Source organism: Zosterops lateralis (assembly GCF_965231275.1).
Source record: "Zosterops lateralis genome assembly, chromosome: 15".
In the NCBI taxonomy this organism is placed as follows: domain Eukaryota; kingdom Metazoa; phylum Chordata; class Aves; order Passeriformes; family Zosteropidae; genus Zosterops; species Zosterops lateralis.
The window spans coordinates 6,312,719-6,328,938 of NC_139775.1; the positions used below are offsets into that span (position 1 = coordinate 6,312,719).

At 44.8% G+C, this 16,220-nt stretch overlaps 2 protein-coding genes across 2 annotated transcripts in view; one reads left to right on the plus strand and one right to left on the minus strand.

Moving 5' to 3' along the window:
• Positions 1 to 9,909, plus strand: part of PDILT (protein disulfide isomerase like, testis expressed) — a gene marked incomplete at its 3' end in the record, with an annotated part of 23,904 nt that extends 13,995 nt beyond the window's left edge. The window contains exons 5-11 of the mRNA XM_083872334.1: positions 269 to 379; positions 1,357 to 1,482; positions 2,444 to 2,641; positions 3,925 to 4,045; positions 5,418 to 5,599; positions 8,012 to 8,101; positions 9,841 to 9,909. Of these exons, the coding sequence (XP_083728460.1) occupies positions 269 to 379; positions 1,357 to 1,482; positions 2,444 to 2,641; positions 3,925 to 4,045; positions 5,418 to 5,599; positions 8,012 to 8,101; positions 9,841 to 9,909 (897 nt within the window). The remainder of the gene's footprint in view (positions 1 to 268; positions 380 to 1,356; positions 1,483 to 2,443; positions 2,642 to 3,924; positions 4,046 to 5,417; positions 5,600 to 8,011; positions 8,102 to 9,840) is intronic.
• A 3,351-nt stretch (positions 9,910 to 13,260) lies between these two features.
• On the minus strand, positions 13,261 to 16,022 carry MSRB1 (methionine sulfoxide reductase B1). The gene is made up of 4 exons (XM_083872927.1): positions 15,906 to 16,022; positions 15,173 to 15,315; positions 14,841 to 14,955; positions 13,261 to 14,351 (listed from the first exon to the last, which is right to left on the minus strand). Exons 1-4 carry the CDS (start codon positions 15,958 to 15,960, stop codon positions 14,320 to 14,322), a joined length of 345 nt encoding a protein of 114 aa, XP_083729053.1. The 5' UTR covers positions 15,961 to 16,022; the 3' UTR covers positions 13,261 to 14,319.
• Positions 16,023 to 16,220: the final 198 nt, after the last annotated feature.

A 16,220-nucleotide genomic window follows, 5' to 3' on the forward strand; every position in this document is an offset into this window, starting at 1 on the left:
ATGATTTCCTGAGTGAGCACATCTCACAGATAGTGTGTACAGATGTAGGAAAGATCTTTCAGTATGCCAAAATTACTGCACAAATTAAAACTGACAGGTGTACCTTGAATTTTAGCTGTAATCTTGTTCTGCAATCTAGCTGTGACATTTGTTTTACAAACCATGGAATTTCAGTTGCTGAGGATCATAAAACTCACTTTTAAACCCTGCCATTTTGCTCCTATAGTTGATAAGGCCACCAACCTCACAAACTTCACTATTTGTCCAGGCAAAACCTGTCCATAATGAAGTGCTTGAAGATGGTAGACAGAACAAACTGGACCTGACAAGGCTAATCAAAACCTTTACCTTGGATTTGGTCACTGAATATAATATTGAGGTATGTGCATTTTGCTGTATTATCAAAAAACTACAGGAGAAAGACAGAAATCCATGCAAAAAGAGATCTAGGGAGCTGTTCTGCACCTTGGGGAGTGAGAATTTTCTTCGTTTGTTTGACAAGGCCACTCTTAAACACATCTAGAAATGCCAGCAGAACCCAGCACACAGCTCTTGGTCTAACCCAGGCCAAATGATGCTTCCCTCTGGCAGGATGTTGTTTCCTACAGGAGATGAGAAGTGGCTGGTGGAACAGTGAGCTCTGACCATGCAAACACCTCCCACCTGTGGAGCAAACACCAAGGACTAGGCTTCTGCAGCAGCTGAGTGAAGTGGGAGGTTGGAAGGTCAGTCCCTAACCCTGGCTCCAAACATTCCACTCCAATGCAGCAACAGGGAGCTCTGGGCCAAGGCAAGGAGGAGAGAAACCAGCAGTAATTATTGCTGGTGCAGGTAGGAAAGACATGAAAATACCTGTTTGCCTGAGGGACACCCCATTGCCTCTGATTGTTGGGTGGCATGAGAAAAAAAGGCAGTCAGGGAAGAGGATACAAGCTGCTGATGCCACCTAGAAGGGAAGGAAGTGCCCAGCCAGGTCTTTCCCCCACAGCTGCTGCAGCTGGGCCTCCCTGGGTAGCACCACCTTTTACTTTCACCATTAATTCTTCTGTGTGTGTTATACATGAATTCGGACTGGAAAACTACAGTCCCTTCTGACTGTAAAATCTATGAATAATATGAGGTTTTTCTTGGAATTAAAAAAAAAACCAAAAACCCACTCAGCCGCTGCTGATTCTTCTTACTTTATCTGCTTTAAAACAATGAAGCAAAATCCAAAGGTTATGGAAATTACTGGGAACTGAGTCTTAAAAAGTAAAATTTGCAATAGCAGAACCTAGGGATACTGATAAGCTGAGCCTCTGATTCACTGTTCTGCCTACAAAGAGTGGAGCAGATGTTGAGTCTTTTGTTTCCCAGACATCTGTGAAGATTTTTGATGTCCCTGTTGAAAATCACATCCTGCTGTTCACCCCAACGAACTCGAAGGCATTCAATGAGATTTATGAAAACTACCAGTCTGCTGCTGCAGAATTCAGAGGAAAGGTTTGTAACACTGAATCCAGATTTGCGATAGGAATGCCAAAAGATCAGTGGAAAACCACTCACCAACGTTACTGGTAAAAATAAACTGCTGTCAGTCTATCTTCTAACTCTACCAAACCTTTTAAGAGCAGTTTCAGTAACTATTATTTGAATTTGTTAAGGACAAGCTGAAAGATAAACATCACTTGGAAATGATTCTTTAAAAAGACCACACAAAGACCACAAACTGGAACACTAATTCCAGCTGCTCCAAATTAACCTGTTTCTGATTTTACAAATACTATTTTCTGGGAGCAACTTCCAACCAAAGGCAGTTTTTAGCAAAATTCTGGCAATTTCTGGCTCTACCAGGAAATGCCATGAGGATCTCAGAATATTGCCTGAAGAAAAGGCTGGATCCAGCTACAAAACCTGAGAAATATTGCAAGGTATGTGCATAGCCTTGCCTGCAGCCATGTGTTTGCATGTACAGAACAGTTATAGGCACTCATGCACACAAATATTTTGGTTTTCTGTGGTGCTACTTCTGCTCCAGGTACATGAGACATTGAAGAATAGTAGGTCATCTTGTAGTAAAATACCACGTATTGGTAAATACATATGGGTTACAGGTGTTTCAGCTCTTCCGTCCTGTTAAGATTTATGAGGAAGGGTAATAAGCACTTTGGGGGGGAATTTTGAAGTGTTGCTCAGAGCTGTGATAGCAAACCACTGGAAAGGACAGAGGGAAAAGCTTCAGTACTTTTGGCTGCTTTAGCATTTGTTATTAACTAAGATCAAGGAATAATAAAGTCCACAGAGCTTCTGGGTTTTGGTATGAGACCAAAACTGATTCCACACAGTTCCTTGAATTTAAGGTTAGATCCTACCCCACTGCCAAGCTCCACAGTCCGTTTCTCCAACACGGCTAAACCGAAGCTGGAAGGCCCAGCCAGATGCATGATTCTCTCTTTGTCCTCAGATATTGTTTGTTTTGGTGGATACTGATGAAGCAAGGAACGGACGGATTTTTGAGTATTTTCGCATCAGGGACATTGATGTTCCTGCCGTGAGGATTCTAAATCTGACCAGCGATGCCAGGTACAAAATGCCTGCGGATGAGGTGACCGTGGAGAACATAAAAGAATTTTGCCAGACCTACCTAAATGGAAAAGCAAAGGTATGTCCATTACTAATGAGACAGCTCTCTACTACACCAGCTAAAACATGAGATCTTGGCAGAGCACCCCATTTTAAAATTAGAACAGTGTCCTGTTGTGATCACTGATTTATTAATCTACTGTCACCCTACAGTTGTTTACAGAGCATTCTTCTGTATTTAAAAAACTAAGGTGGACTACAAAGTTTTCCAGTCCTTCAATGTAAATACTGGATTGATTATCTATGGCCCAATATTTTAACTGATGTCAGCTATTTTATTGTAGTGGTTTGAAAACTCCCTATGTCTCCATCTTTCCAATACGATAATGGATATATTCCCCTCCCTTCGTTGGGGAGAAATGCAAACAATCATTGCAACAGATTTTAAGGTTACAGAAAAATCCAGTAAAGAGAAAATTGACAGTTTCAGAGGGGATTAACATTTGGTATTTGTTTTAAGCAAGTTTTGCAAAGTGAATATTCCCAGAGAGACCATTCCCAATGGTAAATACAGCATTTGTTGCCATAATGAGGCATCGTCACACTCATGTGAAAAATACATTAAAATGTTTTGCTTATTCAGTGCTCCTCAGGGTGATTTACAGGGAGGAAAGATAAAACAGTCAGTCTGAGAGCAGGCAGAATTTAAGAAACTCAAGTAGGTGGAACCTGTATTCAGTGTTGGAAGGGAGAAGAAGGACAGAAACAGAGGAGATGTGGCCTCTTTCTCACCGAGATCTGCTTAAGGGGCACAGTCCCACCAAGGACAGTTTCCACGGGGCACATGTGTCTTTCTGCTACTGTGCTGTGGAGCTAAAGAAGAGAAATTCACAGCTACTCCACTGTAAATTGTAGAAATCATGTGGGGACCATGACTGGTGGTGAAGGCAGAGATTTGAGCAGCAATCCACACTTTCTGGTGTGTTTTACATCACTTTTGAAAGCCTACAACACGTAAACTTTTCAGCAGTCCAGCTTCTGAACACTGGGTGACAAGAATCCAGGACAAGGAATACAACTGTGCTCCAAAGGAGCATTTTCAGACAGTCTGCTACAGAGTCTGTCTTGAAGACAGGGACAAGTAGTTCTGAGTGCCAACAAGTGGTGTGAGATCCCAGCTCCTGCTGAAGGGAGAGAAGGTGGAACCATGTGATGGCTGACCAGGATGTAATGATATAAAAGAGTTATCAGACAATAGCAGAGCACATTAGATAATGTCCCCAGTCTCACATTAACTTGAGCTGGAGTACAGTTTCTCAATGTTCCCTGCACTTACACAGCAATGTTTCTGTTTCTGCTCAGCAACATCTCCCTAGTGAAAAAATTCCACAAGACTGGGACAAGATGCCTGTCAAAGTGCTTGTTGGGAAGAACTTCAACAGCATCATCTTCAATAAGACCATGACTGTATTTGTTATGTTTTGTAAGTATTGTCATTGAATTCAGATTTTAAGCTTCTTTAACATCATCCGTTGGAAGGAAAAAATGAAAGCTCATGCTTATATACCAAACTAATCTTTGCACTTTACAGAATCTGAGCTCAATGAATTTTTATTGTTTGTGGAAAGAATTGAAGAAAATTTTGTGTCATATCTATGGAAATGCTGTGACACTTTGCTGACTTAGTGTTGCACTGAGTAGCACTGGATCTCTTCAGTAAATATTTCCCAAGGCTGCATCAAATCTCTGTGTTGGAAGACAACATGACACTGGAACATCATGGTGTACAATGGAAGTGTGTTGCACAGCATGAGTCAGACTGCCTTCCAAGGGCAGAGGGAGAGTTAAGTGAGATTGCATAATTATAATGCTCTAGGATTAAACCCCAGATAGGAATTGTGGTTTAGGAAATTGTAACTCTTTTTTCCCTCCTCGGTCTGCATGGGATGTGGCTTCCTTACGTGACTCTTTCCAGCAAGAAACCTCTGCGCTATTCTTGTAACAGCCAGCAGGGATTAGTTTGTGCCTGTTACTTCAGTAAAGCAAAGGTGCAGCATTAACAGAAGTATAGACAACTAGCTGTCCTGAATTTCAGAAATTCCTAAAGGTAGTACATTCCTGCCACCCTCCTTGCTGGCTGCACCTGTGTCACTCACACAAGTAGTTTTTACATTTCAGTATCATGAATGAACGGAATGATCTAAGCAAGAATTTTGAACCAAGCCCTCTGGAAATGAAAGGGTGGTAAAGGGAATGTACTGTATTCAGTCAAGTGGTCCTGAAATTTTATTTCTGTATAAACCAAGTGTGAGCATTGTTCTCCCAGCTGAAGGACTGCAACTGTGTTGTGAGCTTTTTAAAGGGATACTGGGCTCTCAGCAGTTTATCTTTCTGGTGACCTGCATCAGTGCAGTGCTCTGAGTCTAAACAGCACCATAACTCAAACTCCTCTTTCTAGAGTCAATATGACAAAGTTTATGAACACAGTTAATTTTAGTATGCAGGAAGTGTTTTGTGGTTCTTACAAGTATGTCAAGGTGGGAATCATGCAAGACTTACATGGGTTGCACTGGTTATCTGGCACGCCTCTCCAGCAAAGTAGTCCAAATTTTGTGTTTGTTATAGTCACAAGAGGCTAAAGAGAGCTAAAGCAGCACAGCTAGCAGACATGTGCTAGTGAATAACTAGTTATCACTACATGGAAATGTGAAATTCATGAAGGGCAAATAGTTTCAAGCAGATACTGACCACAGCTGGAACCCAAACCTTGTTAACCTGGAGGGCTAGACAGGACCCCATGACTGCACCACCACATGCACTTCTGTGTCCTTCCAATTTTATTTTTAAATTTGCAGATGCCCCTTGGTCCCATGAGTGCAGAAAACTCCTGCCGATCTGGCATAAGCTTGGAGAGCAATATGAAAGTCACAAAGACATAATGATTGCCAAGATTGATGTGACGGCAAACGACATCCTGTCCGTGGGGATGGACCGCTATCCCTTCTTCACTCTCTTTCCTGCTGGGGCAGATTTCCAGGTGAGAAGCTCTTGGGCAGGATTGTGGAGGCACAGCTGCACACCAAGGCTGTGCTTGCATGCCACATGCACTTGCATGTGCATATATGTCACAGGGAGAAAGGAGTTGTTTCAGGAAGAAAGCTTTGGTCCTTTTCTGCTCAGCACTGGTTTCTGAGCAGACATTGCTACCTGAACCTGAATTAGAGGCGAAACCCTTCTGTTGTCTCATTCTGTATATGAGGCTGTGGCAAGAGCTCAGGTATCATTTACTTACTTGGACTACAAGTCCTTAAGGGCCTCACATCCTGCTGTTTAACCATCTCCAATCATCCTGTTGAGTTCTAACAACAGTCTCAGCTTGGAGTGAATTTACAGGTACCTCCCAATGACTGCAGTGAAAACATGACAAGAGGTGTTCTGTCAGAGAACTACTTGTGCTAGTTGTTTCCAGAGCATGTAAGACAATTGCCTCTAAAATGCTGGGACTGCTCCTTTTCCTCTACATTTTCACAAAACGCAAATCAAAAACTTTCTTCCATACATTTAAGACAGTAATTTAACTTCATTCTTGTATCTCAGCTTCCACTGGGAATAAATATTTGTTGTCAAGATGAATGATTTTTGCAATATGCTACTGAACGAATCAGCTATGTTACACAATAATTAGAAAATGCCATTGAAAGTGAAGGCAAAGAAAAATACTAAAGAGCTACATTCTCCATCTATGTAGATAATCTAATTAAAAAGAAAATATTTCTGAAATTTTAAAAAAATTAAGATACTGCTATAATTAAGGCATTATGAAGCTTTTAATTTTTTTTTCTTAGTATTAAACTTGAATTAAATTCTAAGACATTTACCCATGTCCTTATTTAATCTTTTAGGGATTTTCCTCTTGGATGTGCATGCACAACTTCTGATGAATTGAACTGCAGTCCTACACACTCACATGATGTTTAGTCTTCTAGTAGAAACGCAGAAACCCATTAAATGCTCATAATAAATGTCAGTTTGCAAAAAAACCCAAATAAACAGACAAAAAAGCCCCAAACCACTAAAAGCTTTCATTAACTATTAAGTGATTGTTTCATAATTAAAAATACTCTGGAATTAAAGGGTATTTGAAATCTCAAGTTCTTCTTTGTGCACTATGTTTTTGCACTACTTCCCTAGTGCAAAGTGCAGAGATTTTGTCTTGTACTTGACCAGCAGTGCAGGTTCCTGTAAATGTCTGTTTCTACAGGTTAAGTGAGAAAAATAACTTTACATACTCCTATGCACAGATTACTGTAATGAAAAGCGTTGACACATATCCCCAGTAACCAGTGCAGGAATCAGCTGCTTCTCTGGCTTTACAGGTCTTCAAGCTCTGAGAAACTGGTGCTCCAGCCATCATCAGAATTGATAAAAATCAAGACTTGCCTGAGAATGTTAATTGCCTCTGGAGAAATAGAAGAGTTTCTCTCTCTTTTGAAACTTAAACTTACAAACATAAAAACCATGAAAAAGTAGTTTCAAAGGTGCTGCACTTTTATTAAAATGGAATGGAAATACCAAAATTTTAGTATACAAAAAGTGTATCATTTTAGTGAACTCACCAATCTGGAGGTGTTTTGCTTACAGTCCTTTGAATTCAAATCAGGTGTAAGAATACCCAGTGTAAAGTAACACAATATTATTGGTCTCAGTGGGAATGAGCTTAACCCAGCTTAGAATAGGCTTCCCCCCATTTCTAACTACACTCATGTAAGAGCAGACAATTCCCAACATCATGTACATGAACTTCTGCAACTTTTTTGCTAAAAACTTCCAGACAGCAAAGGTTTTTTGGGAAGGAGTCTTTAAAATACAATATGGTGCCTAGACCCACTCAGAAAAATTTAAAGCTCTAAGCTGAAACTACTTCTTTCATTAAACTTCCTCAGAAGAAAATCCTCAGTAAATCCCCAATAGAAGGTGAAGTATAAGAAAACTAATGTCACTCCTCATCTTCATCCCATTCTTTCAGGCTCTGCAACAGTGTATTTCAAAACTATTCCAGAATTTGAATTTTCATCAAAATCTTTGAGCAGCTTTGAAAAGCATAGCTGGACACTTAAAAGACTCTGCTCTTCAGAGTATTTTGCCGAAGTTTATTATTTAGCACAAAAAACCCCACTGATGTCAGGATCTGGCAGGATCCCAAACTAGTACAATAAAATAATGGTTGTTTTTTATACAAATACTTTTCTTTTAAGGAAGATAGATCTATTTCTTCTTTACACTCAATTTTCAGATGATGTTGGAACCTGCTGTGCCTCTGCTCTTGCTTTCTAAACTGAGCACACAAGTCTAGAGTTTGGTCAGTCTAAAGAACCAAAATCCTCCACCCAATTTCATGATTATTTCAAAAATTTTGTGTACAGACTTACATACTTTAATTTTTTTTCAGGAAGTGGCCTATACTGGGGAATATACATTGGAGGCATTTTCTGAATTCTTAGAAGAACAAAGCAAGACAAAAGCAGAACCAAGAGAGAAGGTGGGCATTTGATCCAGACAATGCCTGGTCTGCTGTGTAATCCAGGCATGTTCTCAGCTTGTGGAGACATTCCTGAGCTGGCTGTAGCACAAGCAGTATCCTGGGTCCCTGCTCTTGCCAGTGCTGGGGTGGTTCTTTCCAGTTTGTAGCTGGTTCCATCCCCACAGCAGCTGCAGTCACGTACCACAGCCTGGCAGGGATGCACCCACTCACATCCTTGTTTTTGTCACACAAACCCCTCATCTCCCGCTGCTCATGTTACCCCTGAGTCACTACATCAACACTGGCAGTAAGCACTGCATGGCAGAAAGGAGGAGCCTGCACCCTCACAGGTGTGCAGCAACACTTGTTTACCAGTTTAGCTGGGAAAAAAAAAAAAAAAAAAAGCTCCAGCTAAGTAAGTGTCAGTAAGTTGCAGCTAGAGTTGTTCAAATCTCCATTGCCCACCTCATTCTGCTGCATTCAGGGCAGCTTCTCTTCCTTGTAAAACAAGGACACAATTGAGAGCAGATGATATCCCTTCTCTGAGTAACTTGGTTGTGAATTTTGCCCAGTTCCTTGACCCTTTCTTCTCTTCTGTAAATCAGAGCAGAGAAGTGTTTGCTGTCCCACAGCTGCCTGTTATTTAATCACAGACACTTCACAGCAAAAAGACACATGGTAAGTGAACAATGTGGGTGATCTCCACACAGAGAAATACAAGCAACAGAAAAAATCCTGACATGTAAATGGAGACACTGTCCACCCAGTATAACAATCTTGGGCCATTTCTGCCCAGAAATGAAGTGGAACCACAGGGTAGCAATTGTTATTGTCAGTCTTTTCAGGTAGTAGGAAAATTGTCTGTGGGTGGAGAAACAGTTTTGAGTTTTCAGACTTATTTCCACCAGAGGCTTTGATTTTCTCCTGCATTCAGTGCTTCAGTGTGTTGTTACTGATGGAGAGAGATGACTTAACTAGTACTGGGACACAAAAGGCTGCAGAGCAGGACCAGATGCACATCTTTGCCCAGTCATTGCACAATTCTGCTTGAATATACCCATACCCAGAGCCTACACCTTGTGTCTGCCTCTTGCATGTTCCTTAGTGCTGTGTTTCAAGCAGATCTGTTGAGTTCTACATACAGACTGTAATATCTGAGCTCTGTATATTCTGTTGTCTCTTCGTGCTTTATTTCACATGAAAGAATAAGTAAAAAGGTCAGCTTAGAAAATACCACTCAAAACCATGCTCTGTGTAGCAAAAGGGGTAAGTAATTGCCATTTTCTCATCTGTTCACTTTTTCCACCCTAATCTGACACCCACCAAATTTTCTCAGAAGATTGCAATATTAGACCATTTGTAGTACAGTGTTCAATATGAACTCTCCTCTTGAAGTAATTCTTCATCCTCACCTCAGGATATTCACAAACACACAAGTAAGATAAATAGGGTAGTTTCTTTTGAGATTGCCAAAGAAAGACATCTTGTGCCCATCAGCACACGTGGTATTCTGAATTCATATCAAAACTTCATCTAATCTTTGCCATAAACGAGTGAAAAGGTTTGAAAACAAAGCACATTTTAGCAGCAGCTGCACTATTTCTGACCTCATTAACAAGACCTCAAGTTCCTTGGTTGACAAGATCTGCATTTCAACTAATCTTAAAACGTTGGAGTTTTTTAAGAATTAAGAGAGTAATTGTCTTTGTGAACATTTGTAATAAGCAATTTTCCTTTTGCATTTCCTTTTTTAAAAGGATCCTTTGGGAGGAATCAAAGAGGATTTCAGCCAAAAGGAAACTGTAATAACAGAGAAAGAACTTTAATAGTACAGAGAAAGAGAAACATTCTGAGGATTGTGGGGAATCCTTCCTGGAGGGAGCTCACTGGAAGAATGACATCTCAAGTGAACACAGAGCTGAATAAAAAAAAAGAAGTAAAGAATTCAGTATCCATTGCTTGTTATGTGTGGCTTCTCTCCTGAATCCAATTTAACTTCTGGTTTTACTGGGATCAGTTCTCATAGGTTCTTAAAATACTGTCAATTTTGCTTAAACAATGCTTTATTATTAATAAAACTGCTCTTCTTTAGAACGGCGAGTATGCCATGACAAACAGATCAAGTACAAAACAACACTATCTAAAAAAGATCTGCAACAAGATGGCGACTGATTGCTCTCCAAAACAGCCCTCTTGTTTTCAAAGGAGATTAACTGCTCCCAAAAGGAAGGGTCTAACACTGCAAAAAGCATACCTAGAGTGATCTTCAGAAGAAGTCATTGCAGCTAGGGGCTGTACCCAATGGGGCAGCAAGGCACAGTTCATGATTTTTTTTTATTGTCAAGCAGTAAAAAATGCAGAAATAGAGATATAATTTAATTCCAGTTAGAAGGTATATTGCAGGTAGTTGGCAAAAAAGGACAGAGCCAGTAGGAAGCAAAGCCATTGGAAGGCCTTATCCCAGTCCAGCTGTTGTTTTGTATTCTTTAAAAGATTTTATATTTATTTTTAATTTTTAACTTTATTTTATATTACTTTTAGGTATTTTTAATTTTTATTTTATTTCCATTTTTTTAATTTTTTGTATTTTTAATTTTTAAAAACTTTTAATTAATTTTTATTTTATTTTTTTAATTTTTTTTTTTCATGTTTTCTTTGTTCCTTTTTTAAACACTATTTCTTACCCAGAGTATGTGGAAGTTTGGCCTTAAAGGAGAGAAAAACCAGGAAAAGACTGACATCAAAGAACACTAAATTCATTTGTGCCGTGCTTTAATATAAAAAAGGATAAAGGATGGGATGAAAAAAGATCAAGCATTCTCTGTTTTCCAGGAGACTCCCACTCTCTGCACACTGACCACCCTTCTGGTGGACTTCTACACAGAAGCCATTAACTTGTTTATCCTATTTTTCCTTTTTTTTTTTTCATACTCTTTATTACCCTGAGCACTTGGAAGTTTGGCTGTTGGCAAGAAAGAAGTTGAAAAATGACCTCCATGTCCATTGGATGTCTGGATATAATTGAGAGTGCAGTTAGTGAAAAACCTCTGTATTTTCTGCAAAATTAAAAAACCTGAATGGAGAAAGTTGTGAACACTGTGGTGCCTTCTTTTTCCTTTCAACCCCTTAACAGGTCTCATTCTCCCCATGCACAGTATTACCAGCACTAACTTGATGTCGAGGTGTATTTCAGAGGCAGAAATAAAACTGAGTAGACATTTTATTTTGTAACTCTCCGAACCTCCTTGTTTATTAGCCAAGAAATCTAAAACTAAGCAAACAAAAAAAAAACCCCAAAACAAAACCCCCCACAAACAACCCCCCCAAAAGCATGCAGAAAGAGAAAACTTTTTATTATTATTATTATTATTTTAATAAAGATGAAATATTTACCCCTTAGACAAGCAGGGTCATTCAATTCTAATTAACTGTGGTTCTGCTCTGTTAGGTTAATGAAGTCATATAATTTAAAATAACAAGAAGTAAATGCTAACTAAAAAAAAAAAAAAAAGAATAAATAAATATATAAGTAACAAAAAGAGAACTATAAAATACGAAAAATAATATCAATAGGCATACTGTATATTATTACACGTTCCATATATTATAATATGTAAAATATACCTACTATAATGTACATGATATAATAGATAAATTGTAATGATTAATAGAAATATCAAAATAAGAAATAGAAGAAATAATTAAATATAGCCTAAAATTAAGGCTTTTTTTTTTTTTTTTTTGCTTGGTTGATGGCAGGGTCCTCGTAGTTGTTGTGGTTGGAGGTCTTTTGGGGCCTTTATTTTAGGGGATGTTTGAAAGGGGAATCTTGGCCACGTTCTTTTCTGCCTCCGCTCCCTGCAGTGCTGTCACCGTGTGGACACAGAGCGGTACTGCAGCTCCCCCCCCGGAGCGTGTAGCAGCCGCGGGCTGTGCGCTCGGGGACAGTGCTGCCGCCCTGTGGATGCAGTGCGGTACTGCAGCTCTCCGCCGTAGCAGCCCCGGGCTGTGAGCTCGGAGGCAGTGCTGCCACCCTGTGGATGCAGTGCGGTACTGCAGCTCTCCGCCGTAGCAGCCGCGGGCTGTGAGCTCACGGGCAGTGTTGCGGCCCGAGGGCCGAAAGATCGCGGCCAAAAAGGCGGGAAAAAATGAGAGGACCCAGAGCACATGGCAGCCGGCTCCCTGCGCGCGACATGGACCACGGAGCCGCCCGGCAGCGATTTTCCGCGGCGTACGCAGGCGCGCGGACACGAAATGGGGGCTGAGCGGCGCCACGGCAGTGTTTGGGCAGTCGATGTAGTCAGGCGCCGGTGCGAGCAGCCGAAGGGGACATTAGGGGAGTGCCACAACCAAGATGGCAGCGCGGCTCGCGGCGCTTGACCTTCTAAAGATGGCGGCCAAAAGGGCGGAAAAAGAGAGGACCCCAGGTATGTCTATGTGACTGCCTGCACAAAACCCCGACCACGGCGCCGCCTGGGAGAAAGTTTCTGTGGCGTTTTCAGGTGAAGAGACACAGGCTGTGGGTTGAACCGCGCCGCATCCGGGTTCGGGTTAATCGATTTAGTCAGGCGTCTGTGTTAGACACCGGCGGGGGCTTTAAGGGTGCCACAACAAAGATGGCGGCGCGGCTCGCGGGGCTTGACCCTCTAAAGATGGCGGCCAAAAGGCCGGGAAACAGAGAGGACCCCAGGCGTGTCTATCTGATTGCCTGCACAAAACCCCGACCACGGCGCCGCCCGGGGACAATTTTCTGTGGCGTGTCCTCGTGTAGGGACACGGGCTGTAAGTTCACTCGCGCCGCGGCAGGGTTCGGGTTAGTGGATTTAGTCAGGCGCCTGTGTAGGACACCGACGGGGGCCTTAAGCACGCCACTTTTGCCGAGAGAAGCAACTCTGCACACAGAGCTTGGGGCTCTGAGGGGGGGGTGGTTCTGTAGCTTTGCTTGCAGCAGCACCTCGGTGTGTTGTGTTCTCCAAGTGAAAATAAGCCTGTCAGGAGCCGGTGGTAGCTCTATGTGTTGGGGTGTGTATCTTTCTCTGGTCCGCCCGGTGTTGGGCTGGACCACCTGCCAGCTCTGATACGCCTCAACAGCACCGGTGTGTGGGTTCTTGGCTCTGCAGCACCTTTACCTTCGCTGTCACAGCCGTGGTTTGAAAGAGGGGAAACTCTCGAGGCTTGGGGAACAAAGGTTTTATTCGGGGATCACAGGGGAAGCCCCTGGCCCCAGGCCAGGTGCCTCAGGAGAGAGACCCCGACCCTGGGCTGCAGGGAGTTTTTGTCTATAACAATTCGGGGCGTGGATACAAGTTGTAAACCAATAAAACAAAGCAAGGTGGCAAATGCCAACTGAATTACATAAACACTAACAAATCAAGGTAAATTGGGGAGGGGTCCCTGGAGGATCCACCAACCACTGGCCGAACCTTTGACCTTGGAGATAATTGCACACAGAGCTTGGGGCCTCTGAGGGGGGGTTCTGTAGCTTTGCTTGCAGCAGCACCTTGGTGTGTTTTCTGTGTTCTCCAAGTAAAAATAAGCCTGTCAGGAGCCAGTGGTAGCTACAGCTGCTTTGGAACACATTCTGCCACACTTGCTGTTTTCCCATGTCTGTAGCAGCCAGAAGCGAGTCAGGTGTAAGGCCAGGGCAGAGCCCAGGACAACAATGTGGAGCTGTCCCTGATGTCCCTGTGCAAGGTGGGCACAGGGGGAAAACACCTGGATGCTGCCCAGTGGGACCATAAAACATCACTGCCCCAGCACCCTGAAGGGTTTATATAGGGCAGTTCATACCATGACCCCAGCCCAGAATAGCTCCAGGGATTAACCCAGACCCTGAGCTCGGCTAATCCCACGTTACTCCCTGGAAATGCCAGTGCAGCCACCCTGGATTGCATCAGTGCCTGCCTGGGATCTGGACATTGTCAGCAGCAAACTGAGAGCTCAGCACAGGCACAGGAGCTCCTTGTATGGAGCTGGAACAGCCCTAAGGAGGAACTGGACCAGGGAAACCACGGGAGAACCGTGCCAAGGAAAACAGGGGGAACCGTGACAGAGGAATCAGGGAATTAAACCTTGTCAGGGAAATCAAGGGGAAACCGTGACCAGGAAATCAGGGGAAAACTCGAACCAGGAGTTTCCTCGGGGTTCCTCCTGCTGTGGAGCCCCTTGGCACGACAGTGTATGCCAAAGAGTGAAGGCAGGGTCAGCCCAGGGCAGTGCCAGGTGCAGCAGCTCGCTTACTTCTCCTTCAGGTCGTTGTCAGCTTTACCTAAAAATGAGGGAGGAACAAGCAGGGCTCGTGTTTCTTCCTCCAGAACCACCAGCCCTTTTTATTTGGGGGTTTTTGCTACACAGCATCACCACCAGCACAGCCTTATAAGCAGGACAGCAGCTCATGGCTGTGGTGCTGCCTGGAATTTGGCCTTCTGAGGGGTCAGTCTTTCCTTTGACAACACCCCCAGGGAGTGATCAGCAAACCCCTTGGTGCCACCACAAAGTCTCCCTGCTCTCTCTTCACACCCCCAGAGAAACCCCCAAAACTCAGCCACCCCTCAAACCCAGGGAAACCCATGCTCACACACCCAGGAACTCCAGCAGAAGCCTCGAGCTGAGCAGCCTGAGCCTGATTTATCCCCTGAGCAGCTCCTCAGCCTTATCAGCACAGCCAGGGCCACCCTGCTGAAAGCAGTGCAGCTCACTCAGCAAGCCCCAAAAACACCTCCCCGGGCCGGGCCGGCTGCCAAGCCACAGCCGGTACCTTTTGGGAGGAACTTCAGCGAGCTGCTGAATATTCAGAAGCGGGACTGGCCCCTCCTGGGGCCGTCGTTGAGGAACTCGTGGCCCAGCCCGTTGCCACATTTGCCACAGGTCACCTGGAGGAGCAAAGGGAGGGGTTGGCAGCGATCTGGGTTGAAGGAAAACAAGCCCGGGGGTGTTTTTTTTTTTTTTTTTTTTTGTTTTTGGTTTTTTTTTTTTTTTTTTTTTTTTTTTTTTTTTGTTTTGTTTTGTTTTTGTTTTTGTTTTTGTTTTGTTTTGTTTTGTTTTGTTTTTTTGGTTGCATCCCAAAGGTTCGGGAATGTGACACCGCACCTTTAAAGCCCCCGGGCGCTCCTCCCGCTTGGCCACGCTGTCCCCGCGCAGGGTCTCGGTGAAGGCTGGCCATGGCGACGAGTGCTCGTACTTGGCCCGGCTGGAGAACAGCTCATGGCCACACTTGGCACACACGTAAATACCTGCGGAGGGTGGCAGCAGAGGGGTCAGGGCAGGGGACAGTGCGGGGGACAATGTGGGGAACAGTGCAGGGGACAGTACCTGGGTCAGGGCAGGGGACAGTGTAGGGGACAGGGCAGGGGACAGTGCAGGGGGCAGGACAGGGGACAGGGCAGGGGACAGGGCAGGGGACAGGGCAGGGGGCAGGGCACGGGACAGTGCGGTGGCACGGGACTTTGCCCATGTGTGTTGCCGCCAGCTGCGGCTGCCGGAGCCCGCGGCACCCCCAGGGCCAGGCAAGGGGGTGGAGGGGCAGGATCCCCGTTCCCCATAGGGGTTCCCGCAGGGCAGGATCCCCCTACCAGAGGATCCCATAGGGACCGAAACCTCGGGTCCCTGTCGAGACCCCCCTCCTCATCGGGGACGATTCCCCCACCCTGTTGGGAGGACCCCAGCAAGGACCGGACCCCCGGCTGGAGGATTCTCCGCAGAAGGACAACCCCCACCATGACCCCCCTCGACCAGGGGGTTCCGCCTTGCTCGGTGACACCCCCTGCCCGCCCCGCTGGAGATCCCCCCGGCCGCAGCCCCGGGGCCCGCGGGGAGCCCTCACCCGGCTGGAAATGATCCTTGAACACCTCTCCCCCCACGAAGGAGCAGAAGGACATGGCTGCGCCCCTGCCCCGGTCCGTTCCGCCTGTCCGGCCGCGCCCCCCGCCACGCCCAGACACGGGGGCCACGCCCCTGCCCCTCCCCTCGGCCGGGCCACCCCCCCTGCCCCTCCCCTCCGCCGGGCCACCCCGGTGCCCCTCCCTGGGTCACTCCTCCCGCCCCGCCCCCGCGGCCCCGCCCCGCCGCCCGCAGAGGGCGGTAGAGGGGGGGTCCCGGTACCGGGGGGGACAAGTTCCGAACCCTCTCCAACCCCCGG